We start from the raw sequence: 14779 nt of genomic DNA, 5'->3' as shown, positions 1-14779 counted from the left end.
ATTTGTTTGGTAGAAAGGAATAAGAATGAAAAACAGCAGGCTATGAAGCAGACTAAATATCGAAAAGCTGAAAAACTGAAAGACTGAAAGAATAAGAGCTGTCTAGGCAAATGTGACTAAAGTGATTAATAAGAACTAGAACTTCTGCTAGTCATAAATTTTACATCAAAAATATTCCCTCCAAAAGGTTCTTGTGGTTCTGAACTATACAATGAACTCTACAATCTCCTCTTTCTCATCTCTAGTCCTACTTCTTTACAAAATATCATAGGCAAAAGAATTTGCACCACGGTCCTACTCATGATCTCCTCAAGCGGGAAGTGAGATCAACGAACACATCCTCTTTGATAGGTATTGTGAGACTGCCCATTGGATGATCAAAGCCAAACTCTTCTTCAGCTTGAGCTAACAAGTCTTGGAATAAAGGCTGGCTCAGGTATGATATTGGCACGACGAATCGTTTCTTCTGGCTCTCTCCTACATATACTGCACAATGTCCTTTTGGAACACCTCCACATGTTGAAGACCTCCTTAGGATTCGATTAGCCTGAATAAATGGAGTCATTTTAATACCCATTGTCTCAAGGAGTATTTGGTAACTCTAAATGGTGAAGGAAAAGAAACAACAAGAACTTGAGAATTGTACATAAAATGGATTTTTTTTGATAATCTGGATACTTTGTGTTTTGCTCAAATCCTTTGTTACATAAGTTAACGGTAAGTCTCATAACCAACTGGTGATAGACAACATCACATGAAGTTTCACATGGTTTTGCTTACTCTGTTATTTTCAAAGTATTCAGACCATAAATTTGTTGAACAACAACACTAGGCCCTACTGCTTCTCAGATTTGGAACAGAAAAAGACACCCTTAAAATAAAAGCCACAAGAGTGGATGAAGTTTATGACCAAGTATCACATGGTATTGCCTTCTAACTCCTTGACAAGCACTTAGAAGTTTAGGCCATATATGTGGAATAACAGCAGGTTTCTCATACTCGTATTAACCTAAACTATTCTCCAGTGTCCCTCCTCTAAAACTCAGCTTTAATGTATTTGTTTTTATAGCAAAACTAGCCAAGATGACAATTCAAAGGTCCCCTATCTACATGACCAAGAAGGGAGAAGCACATGGTTTTGCTTCTAACCAGCAATTGCTCATCTAATGGTTTCAAATTATTGGCATTGGTGAGAAGTAACCAAGTATGAGCTGATATCATTACTAATAGGCCCCGGTTGTCGATCAAAGTAAAGAAAAGAAGAAACTTAGCTTCGTCCACAAATTAAAGGCCCCATATCAACATAGCCAACAGGCATCGGCACATGGCTTTGCCTTTGGTTGTTAGTAGCAAAACTTCAGCTCCAACTACAAAGCCTGTCTACAACCTCTTGTATAAATAACCCCCTTTTTCTATGGACATTTTTCATCATCAAGTAAAAGCATTATCTATTCAGCCATCAAAAGTTTCTAAATTTCTTGTTTACTTTCTTGCTTCCAAACTTTCAAGAAAAAGAAAAATGGAAAGAAAGACAATGGTCAGTACTAGGAAGCTCATCAAAATGGCAAGGAAATGGCAAAAGTTCGCGGTCAAGCAGAGGAAGCGGATTTCACTTCCAAGAAATGGTAGTGATGCAGACAGTTGTAGTACATCATCATCCTCTATTGCCAGAAAAGGCCATTTTGTAGTCTATACAATTGATCAAAGGCTTTTTGTCATTCCCTTGGCTTACCTTGAAACTGAGGTCATTAGGCAACTTTTAAGCATGTCCGAAGAAGAGTTTGGACTACCAAGTGGTGGTCCTATAACATTACCCTGTGATTCGGCATTCATGGACTACATCATGTCACTGATCAAGAAAGGTGTAACTGCTGGAGATCTTCACAAAGCATTGCTCCTCTCAATTCCTTCATGTTGCTGCTCAACTTCTTCCTTTCACCAAGAAAGTGGAAATCAACAGATTCTCGTTTATTGAGACATGAAACGGTCATATTTTGTAAATGATAGCTCAAAACAGATTGTATAGCAGATGAAAAATAGGCAACTGAAAAGTTGTATTATTACAGATGGAATAGAGCTTTAATATTCTCATCTTGGAGTAGTACTATTATTTTATTGCAGGCAATCAACTTTGTCTTTCGAAACTTACAGGCGTATGAATCAAAACACCGCAAGTCTATATGACGTGAAAATTTAATTGTAAAGAGTTTAAATGAAATGAAATCATTAACTGTTCCTTTTCCAGACTTCCTTTGCCGTTAAATTTCATACTTTATCAATATAGATTGAAAGAAGCTGCAAATTACAACAACCATTTAGAAAGTAATAACAAAGCTCAGCGGATACTCCTACGACACCCTAATTAACCACCACTTTGATTATTGATTCTGATGTACAAATGGATCCAACAAGTTTTCCTCAGGCCATAATACCAGAGCACAGGTTGTAAGAGATGGTGACATGCTCACAAATATGTCAAGATATTTACATGTGTAATTTCAATTACCTTATAACTCGGACGTAAATAAGTAATAATATCTGGACAGATTGCAAGACAAACCACTTGCCAAGAACAAGTAGTTTAGTAAGTTGCAATGATTCAAAAAAACTTCGAATAGTGCATTTCTTTAGCCTTACAAGACATGGTCTCCGATAGGCTTAGTGAATTGAAGAGTAAAGCAGCCTTAAGTTTGGACTAATTATGGAGCACCTTAACTATGTCCTATTCAGAATGAAACAGAACTTCTCATCTTTGTAGAGCAACAAACATTTCCCTTGCTTCTCTGAGAGAAGTCATAGGTTGCTAAATTCAGAAAATTGAGACAGAAAACACAAAAGAAAGCATCTGGAGACCTGGAGCTTGTAAACTTAGGAGTTTTAAAAGACACACAAAGGAGGGTCGAAGAGCTGTAAATAGCGATAGTAATACTTAATTGCTGGTGTCAATAGAGCCAGCAGCATAATTGTGCAAAATGTCAGCACATCCGTCTACTGAATTAGGAAACATGAACATATAAAAGTATCGAGTCTTCTAATCAAGTGACTTCAAAAATTTTGCTTATATAAAATTTGGCTATATCCATTTGACAGGAGGTTAGTCATTTTAACTCAACAGTTACAAGCAGAAAATCCTTGTTTTCTACTACTACTATACAAAATGGTTAAGAAAAAACAAGGAATTGTTTCCCTCGTCGTCAAGTCCCACTTAAATGGAAGTGACATCTCTACTATCTCTCATCTTTCTCATTTCTAAAACTATTGCTTCACCAAATTTCATGGGCAGAAGAATTTGCACCATGGTCCTACTCATAATCTCCTCAAGCGGGAGGTGAGATCAATGAACACATCCTCTTTGCAAGATATTGTGAGACCGCCCATTGGATGATCAAATCCAAACTCATCCTCAGCTTGAGCTAACAAGTCTTGAAATAAAGGCTGGCTCAGGTATGATATTGGCTCAACGAATCGCTTCTTCTGGCTCTCTCCTACATATACTGTGCAATGCCCTTTTGGAACACCTCCGGTTGAAGACCTCCTTAGGGTTCGAGTACCCTGAATAAATGGAGTCACTTTGATACCCATAGTCTCAACTCTCAAGGAATATGATGTAACTGTAAATAATGAAGGAAAATAAAGAACAAGAACTTTGAGAATTGCACAAAAATAAAAGTTTTATAAATGTCAGGGTACTTGTGTTTTGCTCAAATGCTTTGGGTCTGAATATATAAGAGTTTATGACAAGTTTCATATCCAAAAGTTTAGTGGTTAAGAGAAATTGGTGGCTACTGGTGAGAGACAATGGCACATGAAGTTTCACATGGTTTTGCCTACTCTGTTATTGTAACTTAGACCATAAATTTTGTTGAACAACAACACTAGGCCTACTGTTTCTTATGATTTGGAGCAGAAAAAGACACACTTAAAATAACATCCACAAGAATGGATAAATTTGATGAATTAATCCAGGGCCACCTGATTTAGAGGTAAGGTGACAGAGAATGCCAGATAGGAATAGCAACAGAAATACCACAAGAGAAAGAAAGATAACATGACATGAAATATCACATGCCACTGCCGTCTAGCTCTTTGACAAGCACTTAGAAAAAATGCCATATTTGTGGAATAACAACAAAATTCTCATAATCCAATTAAATGCATTGTCTGCTATTTTCATCAATTCAATAAGAAAGAACAATTATATGACTCATTCTTTTCTAGTCCCTTTCGATATGTCTGCGATTTGTTTTTAAATTCTACTTTAGCTTAGCCCATATGTTGTTATTCTGCACATAAAAAGGGAAGAAATGCATTAACTTCTTTTCTTCAATTGCAGAACTAGACACCAGCCATATCCACAATTCATTAGGTCCCATATTCAACAGCAGCACATGATTCTGCCGTGCCTACCTAACTCAGGTTGACAACTTTAGCTACAATTCAAATTCATTCTCTAGCCTCAACTATAAATGAACTGCTTCCATGAGCCATTTTGATCATCAAGCAGATAGCAATTACTCAAACCTTTTGAAAAGTAACCAACCTATTTTTACTTTCCTATCTTCCAAAGAAATCAATATGGTCAGTGTTAAGAAACTGATAAAAATGGCAAGGAGATGGCAGAACTTTGCAGCTAAGCAAAGGAAGAGGATTTCTTTACCAAGATCAAGTTACAATGATGCAGAAAGCTGTAGCACATCATCTTCTATAGTTGGCAAAGGGCATTTTGTGGTCTATACAACTGATCAGAAGCGATTTGTGGTTCCTTTGGCTTATCTTCAACACGAGATAATCAGAGAACTATTGCACATGTCTGAAGAAGAGTTTGGACTTCCAAGTGATGGCCCTATTACTTTACCATGTGATGCCTTATTCTTGAATTACATCATATCACTCATCAGAAGAGGTGTAACTGTAGATCTTCAGAATGCTTTGCTTGTATCAGTCGCTTCCACTCGATGCTCATCAGCTTCATACCTTCAAGAACCAAGTCACCGGCAATTCCTAGTTTGTTGAACTAACTTCAACAAGTTTTGTAATGGATACATGATACTCAACAAGTTTACATAATGTTAACATCTAATTGTTCATGAAAACTCCATATTCTTATCCAAACTGTTAATCTGATTGCATATTCGTTGCTCTTTAGTAGTCTTGCACCTAGAATATATAGCTTGTGGATTTCACAATCACCGGGTAAGTTGATAAGCTCAATTCAAAGAACGTAATGTCAAAAGCTTCATTAAATCATTCTTTCCAGCAAGAAGAAATAAAAAAAAAGACTATTGACTTAATTGTAAGAGTATGCACCAGGGGCTTCCGCAAAAGACTAATTTCAACCAAGATGATTTAGTTTCCTTGTTGTTAATGTTGTCTTCTAAGTAAATTGTAAACAATTTTTAACTTGCCATTTTCAATTTATAAACAATTACATGAACAATAGCAGTAGCCAGTAGGTATTAAAGCCCAAGAAAATTAGCAAATTTTGGACAATGGAAAGGGCAGTTGATCCTTTCCATTTGCACATAGGAAGACTTGATATCATAACTAATAAGTCAAAAGAAGATTAGAGAAGGTAGGAAGAAGTCTAATATTCAATGTGAAGGTCCCCTACCTACATGACAAGGCAGGCAGGCAGCACATGATTCAGCAAACTTAATCTACAACAACAACTACGCCTCAGTCTCAAACAAGTTGGGGTCGGCAATATGAATCCTCATTCTTTTCATTAAGCTCAACTCATATCATTATTATTACCAAAAAACATAAAAGTGCAAGTAGATTATGAGGATTCATCATGAATTGGCAAGTTTTATGCTGGCTGCTAACCTAACACAACCCTCCTTTATTCGGGCTTGGGACCGGCAACGTAAGCAAGCTCACACCGGTAGAGTTGTTAAGCGAACTTAATCTATCACTGAGTGAACTAGTCTTCATTCAAAGGTCTCAAACTCTTCAAATTGGCGAGAAGTCCTAAAGTGTGACTTGATAAGTCCATTCTGTTGTCGACCAAAGTGAAGATTTAAGCGTCTCTTACTCCCACAATATTTTCTGGTCATAGCAGCGGTAAAATGCTACTGCCAAATTTCACACCAAGAGAAGCCGATGAAACAATGAATTGCAAAAGTTCTTATTTTTCAAGTCAAAATGAAAACGTTTGATAGTAAAAGAATGTCCTGGCATTTCTTCGACCAAAAACCCCGGAATAAAATTCCTCTTGGATAAAGTTTCTTCATTCATCTTCAGTACTAACAAGCCTTCCCTTTTCTAAGCTTGGAATGCTAACAAATATCTCTAACTCCTCAACTTACAAGCTATAATTCCTGCTTTACTAGTGTATTGGGATTTGATTCCCTCTCCATTCCTTCTCAACCAAGAAGTGAGATCAGTAGAATCCTCTTTGCAGGGGATTTGTGTTTTGTGAGACGGCCATAATGATCAAAACCAAACTGTTCCTCAGCTTCTAACGAGCTTTGTCAACGTTCTTATATAAATTGATGGTAAGTCTCACATCCAAAAGTTTACTAGTAAGACAATCTTAGTGGTGGCTATTGAGAGACAATCCACATGAAGTTTCACATGGTTTTGCATACTCTATTACTATCTTAGTACACCCTTAAAATTAAAAGCCACTAGAATCGATATAGCTCATGACATAATTCTGGACCACTTGGCTTAAAATCGCAATTCTTCATCAGAATTATATTAAACGGTTTAATTCTCTGATCATTTAGGAGAATCTGATTCTTTTATTTGCTTTCTAGTAGTCCTATAATTTGAATTGAACTCCACTAATTATGACAACATTAAGTGACAATGAATGAACAGACAACATGATGTGGATTACAAAATTTTATGTGGTCAATTTTGGGAACAGCCTAGAAAATTATCACAAAACAAGCAGTGAACAATAAAGCAGGGATCCAATCTTTTGATTTTGGAATATTACATGACAAGGACTATAACATTGTAGAACTTTCATATTCTAACCAATAGGGTTATAGATCTCTGTAGGTCGCACACCCTTAATATCAGATTGTTGCATAATCAAACGGAAAGTTGTGTCAAGAGCTGAATATAGCCATCTTTTCAAGTAATATAGAGAGCAAATTTCTATACTGAAACAAAAGTCAAGAACCATTCGTACATCTATGTTGCAGTGGCTTTATCGCATTTATTTTTTCTCAAGGGAACAATATCCCTTCAATTATTACATCCTTCACTTTCTTCTAAATAAACCACACTATTTTGTAAGATATCATCTTTTGATCTTCTTCATATGCACACCTCTCCCTCCACCAAAGAAAAGAAAAAGAACAAGAAAAAGACTTATTGAATTAATTGATAAAGTTGATTTTTCTTTGGTTGCTATCCCCTCATTTGTTTCGACAGTATCAACTAAAGATTAGGTTTTCTTACTATTAAATGTGTCTTTGAGTAAAATTTGTGAGCAGTGTTAACTCACCAAATTTTCAATTTACAAACATTTACACTAATATACTTGTGTCCCTATCTAACAACTTTAATGCAGTGGTTTTTCCAGCACAACCAGCCAAGACGACAATATAAATGTCTCCCATCTATATGATCAAGAAGGGAGTAGCACATGGTTTTGCCTTCCACCAGCAATTCAACATCTAATTGTATCAAGTTATTGTCATTGGTGAGAAGTCTCAAGCATGAGCTGATAACATAACTAATAGGCCTAATCAGTTGTCAACCAAAGTGAAGAAAGGAGGAAACTTATCATCTTTTATACTTTCAAGCTAACTTCATCCACAAATTTAAGGCCCCATATCAACCTGGCCAAAAGGCATCAGCACATGGCTTTGCCTTTTGTTGTTAGTAACATAACTTCAGCTCTAACTCAAAGCCCGTCTACAGCCTCTTGTATAAATAATCCTCCTTTCATGAGCCTTTTCATCATAAAACAAGCATTATTAGTTCATTCATCAAAGATCCCTAAGGTTCTAATTTGCTTTCTTGTTTCTAGTTTTCCAGAGCAATGAAGATGCTCAGTACTAAGAAACTCATCAATATGGCCAAGAGATGAGAGAAGTTCGCGGCAAATCAGAGGAATAGGATTTCATTTCCAAGAAATGCCCGTGATACAGACAGTTGTAGTACATCCTCATCCTCTATAGTTGAAAAGGGTCACTTAGTAGTATATACAGCTGACCAAGCACGGTTCGTCATTCCCTTGGCTTACCTTGAAAATGAGGTCATTGGGCAACTTTTAAGCATGTCTGAAGAAGAGTTTGGGCTACCGAGTGGTGGCCCTATTACATTACCCTGTGATTCAGCTTTCATGGACTACATCATTTCACTAATCAAGAAAGGTGTATCTGCTGGAGATCTTCACAAAGCATTGCTCCTCTCAATTACTTCATTGTTTCTGTTCAACTTCTTATTTGCACCAAGAAAGTGGAAATCAACAGATTCTTGTTTATTGAGTCATGACATCATGTTTTGTAAATGATAGCACAAAATAGATTGTATAGCAGTTGAAAAATATACAACAGAAAGCTTGTATTATTACAGATGGAATAGAGCTTTATCTTGAAATTAACATTCAATACCATACTTGTGGTAGGACAAGATAAAATGTCAATACGGTTATCAAACGATAAAATGTCAATAAACACAAAGACCAGTGAACAAAAGCATCAGGGTTATAGTATAGATACTGCTATCTCTTGTCATGAGCTGGCTGCCTAGAGCTTCTTAAGAGAGGCTCTGAGATGGGGCTGAAGACCAATTAGACTTGTAGCCATTTCAATAGTTTACAATTCTCCACTTTAAAAACTCGAGTAATCTCCTTGACCTGTCCATCAGGAAAGTCAAAACTTCAGCTACCTCCACCAACAATCAAGGGTTTCTTTTCCAAACTTTGATACAAAAGGCCAAGTCAATCTTGATTGAAAAAAGAAAACTTATTGCAACTACAAAATGCTTTCGCATTAGACTATTTTAATCGAAAATTTGTTTATATAAGGATTCTCTTATGAAATTTCTAGTTAGATGAGCAGTGCTGCAAGAGGAGGTTACCTTGGAAGCATTGCCAACCAGTTCGCTGTTAAGCTTCACAACTCCCTCTTCCATGTCATATGTTCCTTTCTGTAGAATCAAAGTAGAAATATTATAATTTTATGGTTGACCAAATGGATAAACAACCCGAACACGCGACATGTACAATTGACCTCCTGGATTGTCAATGAGTCTTGTTTTTAACATCAAAAGTCACTTCAAATTACCAGCTCACTATTAGTACTGCTCGCCAAATCATGGAAAAAAATGTCCTTAGCACATCTAAAAAATCTGATAACATGAAATTCTGAGGCATGATCCATGAATCACAGAAATGAATTTAAGTGATATACACTCGACAGTTTACATTTTTTTACACTATCGGTGAAACTTTACCTTCAATACCAATTACCGTATATACAGTAGGTTGATTACTATTTTTATCAGGTTACCACTTAATTTTGTAATATATATTTAGCTATGATTACCTTATAAGTGACTTGATACTATAAATATGTTCGTGCACATAACTTAAACTCCGCAGAAATAGTCTCTCAAATTTGGGTTATTGTTGCAAAGTTTTTATGTAAAATGTCTACGGATGCAATAAATTGCATGTAATTCATATGGAAATTAAAACACCTGGACTTCAACAAGACCAGTGCTCTGAGCAATGACGACTTCAATAGTTCCGTCGAGTTTAGGTCTCCAATATCCACTCTCAGAATACATAGGTTGTCCGGATTTCAAGTTCCATGTCTTTTGAGAATAAGCTATCACAGGCTGATAATAAAAGAAGCAAATTTTAGGCAAAATATATCACATGTACAGTCATGAGTCCTATTAAAGGAATTTAAGAAAATTTTATGCATGCTTGTTTTGAGGCGAAGGACTGTCGGAACAGTCTCTCTACCTACACAAGGTAGGTGCAGGGGCGGCCAGAGGGTAAAGTCACTAAAGCGGTGGCTTTAGGCCCCAAAATTTTGGGGGCCCCAATTTTTATTTCCCAATTCTTATTTGATGTCCGATTTTTAATTTGGGGCATTGATTAATTCTGAAACTGAATACTTCCGGTTTTTATTTCCCCATTAAAGTGGGAACTGTTCCTTATAAGGGATTTTTTTCATTCCAAATACTGAAACTGAATACTTCCGGTTAAAGAAGGAGATATGCAATCCATCCCACCACAACTCTTCTCGTAAGGCCCCAAATCTTTTTAAGAAAATATTAAGTATTTCAAAGTAGAAAAGTAAAATATTTTATATAAAAAAAGATTACATTAATCATTAAAAAATATGTAATACACTTTTAAAGTCTATTTTTTTCCTCAGGTTTTCATCATTGCAACAAATATATTGAAACATCAAAAAATTCTTTAAATACAAAGTTATCAACTTCTTGAATCAGGTTCTATTACTTAAGATCATACTGCACATGAGAGATTAAATGGTTTATGCGAAAATTTTTAAGTAATTTTATTCTCAAAAAGTTAGAAAAATCTACTTCAACTAAAAATATATAGGATTGTTTTTAAAAGGGCCTCACATTAAAGTTTAGCTTTAGGCCACCAAATTTATTGAGCCGCCCCTGATTAGGTGTAAGGCTGTGTACTCTCTACCCTCCCCAGATCATACTTGTGATAATACAGTGGGTATTTTGTTGTTGTTGCTGAATTTATAAACATGCAAGAATGCAACACTTATTTGAACATGTCAGCTAAAATAATTTTTGAATCCCATTTGTCACTGCATTAGAAGATTCCCTTATTTTAAGGAGGATTCAACAATGTGTATATATACAGCCAAAATCTTTTCCCCTGCTTGCACATTACTCCTCCCATTTTCTGTAGCACCTTGACCGGGCATAAACTTTAAGCAAAAAAAGAATTTTTTTTTTGAAACTTGAGATTGAAACAAGCAAAAAAAGGAATTTGTGTGGCTATAAATATCTAATTCCAACCTTCACTTCCAACCAAGAGTTTGTGAGTTCGAGTCACCCCAAGAGCAAGGCGGGAGTTCTTGGAGGAGGGAGCCGAGGGTCTATCGAAAACAGCCTCTACCTCAAGGCAGGAGTAAGGTCTGCGTGCACACTAGCCTCCCCAGACCACACTAGTAGGATTATACTGGGTTGTTGTTATTGTTGTATAAATATCTAATTCATTAAGGTAAAATAAAAATTTTAAAGTTAAACTATTTCTAAATATAAAAAGTTATCATTATCTTTTACACATACTAAGACTAAAACGGAAAGATGTGTCTAATTCTTTGAGGAATAGGATTCAATTGAACCTCCTTAACCGCATTTAGCTCCGAGATAAAAGGAAGCTAACCTTGTTGGGAGAGTGTGAAAATTGCAACTCTTCGGAGTAATTGAAGGAGGAAATAGTTGGGAAAAATCCCTCCCCTTCACCTCTCCAAATCCCAAGCAGAAAAGATATACTCCCTCTGTTTTAATTTATGTGAACCTATTTTCTTTTTAGTCTGTGCAAAAAAGAATGACATCTTTCCTTATTTGGAAACAATTTACCTTTATGCAATGATTTATAACTACACAAAATATGTGCCTCATTTTATACCACAAGTTCAAAAGTCTTCTTTCTTTTCTTAAACTCCGTGCCTAATCAAATGGGTTCACATAAATTGAAACGGAGGGAATAGGTTTTACAACCGGATGCACCGGCAACATTTCCGATTGATTTGATACAGTTCCCTCCTCTATTATTCCCTTCTCTCTGTTTTTCTTCTTCTTTTCAGCTAAAAGACAAAACTGTTGAATTCCCCCGTACTTATTAAAGAGTCAAAATACATTGCGTTGATCAGGTAAATACTATTTGAACGGCTGCTTAGTTTGACCAAATAAATAGTCTCTCTATACGTAGTTTAAAATATTCTCTTTGTCCCGTACTAATTTATATGACATATTTTCTAGCTACACAAATAATGTTCAATGTCATACGGAATAAGACTTTTTTATCTATCCTGAAACAAAAGTCAAGAACCATGATTCTTCAAATAGAAGACTTTAGGCTCTAATTCCCATCTAATAGAACTAAAGGTCAAAAGTACTTTTGGAACACCTCCACATGTCGAAGACCTCCTTAGGATTCGATTAGCCTGAATAAATGGAATCACTTTGATACCCATTGTCTCAAGGAATATGATGTAACTCTAAATGATGAAGGAAAAGAAAGAACAAGAGTTTTGAGAATTGCACCAAAAATGGAAGTTCTTTGAGTGTTTGGATATTTCTGTTCTGCTCAAATGCTTTGTGTATTAATATATATAAGCTAATGGTAAGTTACATATACTTAATGTTTTTTTAGTGAAGAGAAATTTGAGAGACAACAATACTTGAAGTTTCACATGAGTTTGCTTAATCTGTTAATGTCAAAGTATCCAGACCACAAATTTTGTTGAACAACAACATTAAATAAAATCCAGAAGAATGGACGAAGTTGATGAGTTAGTCTTGGACCACTTGATTTAAAGATATAGTGATAAATAATTCAATAAATGCATCAGCCCCTTTACTTAAAACATGACAACCAACCTTTTCCACAATTTCTAAGGCCCCATATTAAACATCAGCACATGATTTTGCCTTAAACACCTAACTCAGGTTGACAACTAGAACTACAATTTTCAAATTCATTCTCTAGCCTCAACTATAAATAAACTGCTTCCATAAGACATTTTGATCATCAAGTAGATAGAACTTCATCAAACCTTCTAAAAACTCAAACAATATTTTCTTTCCTATAAACCGAAGAAATCAACACGATCAGTGCTAAGAAACTCATCAAGATAGCAAGGAAATGACAGAAGTTTGCGGTCAAGCAAAGGAAGAGAATTTCTTTTCCAAGATCCAATAACCATGACGCAGAGTGTTGTAGTACATCTTATTCTATAGTTGGCAAAGGGCATTTTGTGGTGTATACAACTGATCAAAAGTGATTTGTGGTTCTTTTGGCTTATCTACAACACGAGATAATCAGACAACTACTGCACATGTCTGAAGAAGAGTTTGGACTTCCGAGTGATGGACCTATTTGTAAAGGAGCTTAGTAATTGTACAACTATCGCTTAGTTAACTATAGTTAGGTATCATTAGGTGTTAACTGTAGTTAAGCTAATTAACTAGTATAGTTGGTTGGCTAGTAGTTGATTAATTATATAAATGTACAGTGTATTTGGACATTAATCGGTTAACACAGTAATAACAGAAATTCTTTTCCCTCTTTTCTCTCTCTTCACTTCTTCGTTGCAGCTCTTCTCCTTCTTCGAATTCTCCAGATTTGTGAGAATTAACATGGTATCAGAGCATTAATCGTGTGAATCTCGGGGTTTTCATCATCAATTCAGCTGAAAATCGAGAGATTCACCGAAAAGTTGTTTGCAAATTTGTGCCATAATTTCAATGGCAGGAGATACAGTCGAAGAACGTGATTTTGAAGAACAATCGACCATGCAGGAATCGATTGTGATTGATCACAATCATCCTCTATACTTGCATCCTTCTGATGGACCGAATTCGTTATCGTTGGGATTTCAGTTGATCGGAATGGAAAACTACACACTTTGGAGCCAAGCTATGGAAGTTTCGTTGCTAACACTAAACAAGCTGGGTTTTATGGACGGTTCGATCGCCAGAGATACCTTTGGAACTAGGTTCAATCATTTGTGGGATTATTGCAATGCGATTGTCAAATCGTGGCTGATGCACAATGTAAGTCGTGATTTACTAAGTGGTGTTCTGTTTCGCTCAAGTGCTCGAGCAATCTGGGAAGATCTTCGCGAGAGGTTTGATAAAGTGAATTCTTCACGAATGTATTATCTTCATAAAGAAATTTTTACCCTAACTTGGGGAACATCATCAGTATCGGCGTATTATTTAAAGTTGAAGGATTTATGGGATGAATATGACTCAATTATTCCAGCTCCTCCTTATGACTGTGAAAAATCAAAAAAACATCTTGCGCATCTACAGTATCAATGTCTTTGGCAGTTTTTGATGGGCTTGAATGATAGTTATAGTCAAGCTCGAAGCCAAATATTAATGAAGATTAAAGCACCTTCTGTGAATCAAGCCTATGCCATGATTTTGCAAGATGAAAGCCAAAGAATTGTTGCTGGTAGTCATACTATTCCTATTGAGTCTATGGAACCAACGACCTTGTTCACTTCGAGGAATAACACTCAGAAGCAGCGAAGAAACTATAATGTCGAATGTGATTTTTGTCGCATGAAGGGCCACACTAGAAAAGGTTGATACAAACTTATGAAGTGTGACTATTGTAACATGCAAGGTCATCTCAAGGAGAATTGCTATAAGATCATTGGTTATCCGGCTGATTTTAAATCAAAGAAGATAGGGGCTTCCATCAGTGGTCACTTGGCTAAGACAGAAGTACAGTCAGTACAACAACCAACAATGCCACAACCTCCTGTGTTTACACCTGATCAGTATAATCAGATTTTGCAAATGTTAAACAACAATAGGTCATCTTTTTCAGAATCTAGTGCTCACATGGAAGGTACATCTTTTCCTAGTGCACATATAGCAGGTACTTCATGTTCTATTCCTACAAAGGGATCTAGTTGGATAGTGGATACTGGTGCTACTAATCACATGATGAGCAATAACCAGTTGTTGTTAAATGGTATTGAAATAGGAAGTTCAGGACAGGTTCAAATGCCAACTGGAGAGACTGCTAGAATTACTCATGTTGGGGATTGTGAAATGCCTGGAGGTGAAC

The 14779-nt window shown here is 36.0% G+C and overlaps 1 protein-coding gene, 1 long non-coding RNA gene and 1 pseudogene across 2 annotated transcripts; 1 reads left to right on the top strand and 2 right to left on the bottom strand.

Moving 5' to 3' along the window:
- Positions 1-103: 103 nt before the first annotated feature.
- Positions 104-6848, bottom strand: LOC117280364 (uncharacterized). The gene is made up of 2 exons (XR_011408041.1): positions 1815-6848; positions 104-547 (listed from the first exon to the last, which is right to left on the bottom strand). It is a non-coding gene; the product is annotated as an uncharacterized lncRNA (long non-coding RNA).
- A 1071-nt stretch (positions 6849-7919) lies between these two features.
- LOC104111474 (peroxynitrite isomerase Rv2717c-like) lies at positions 7920-13334 on the bottom strand (annotated as a pseudogene).
- A 106-nt stretch (positions 13335-13440) lies between these two features.
- On the top strand, positions 13441-14292 carry LOC138893182 (uncharacterized). Its single transcript, XM_070176957.1, has one exon. It carries the CDS (start codon positions 13441-13443, stop codon positions 14290-14292), a length of 852 nt encoding a protein of 283 aa, XP_070033058.1.
- The last annotated feature ends 487 nt before the right edge of the window (positions 14293-14779 follow it).

This window comes from Nicotiana tomentosiformis, chromosome 5 (genome assembly GCF_000390325.3).
Source record: "Nicotiana tomentosiformis chromosome 5, ASM39032v3, whole genome shotgun sequence".
NCBI lineage: Eukaryota > Viridiplantae > Streptophyta > Magnoliopsida > Solanales > Solanaceae > Nicotiana > Nicotiana tomentosiformis.
Note: the sequence above shows the minus strand (reverse complement) of the source record. Positions and strands in the feature narration are given on the sequence as shown.

What these genes read in the sequence shown, in the direction of transcription:
- LOC138893182 (XM_070176957.1), top strand. Translation starts at nt 13,441, where the DNA reads ATGGCAGGAGATACAGTCGAAGAACGTGATTTTGAAGAACAATCGACC.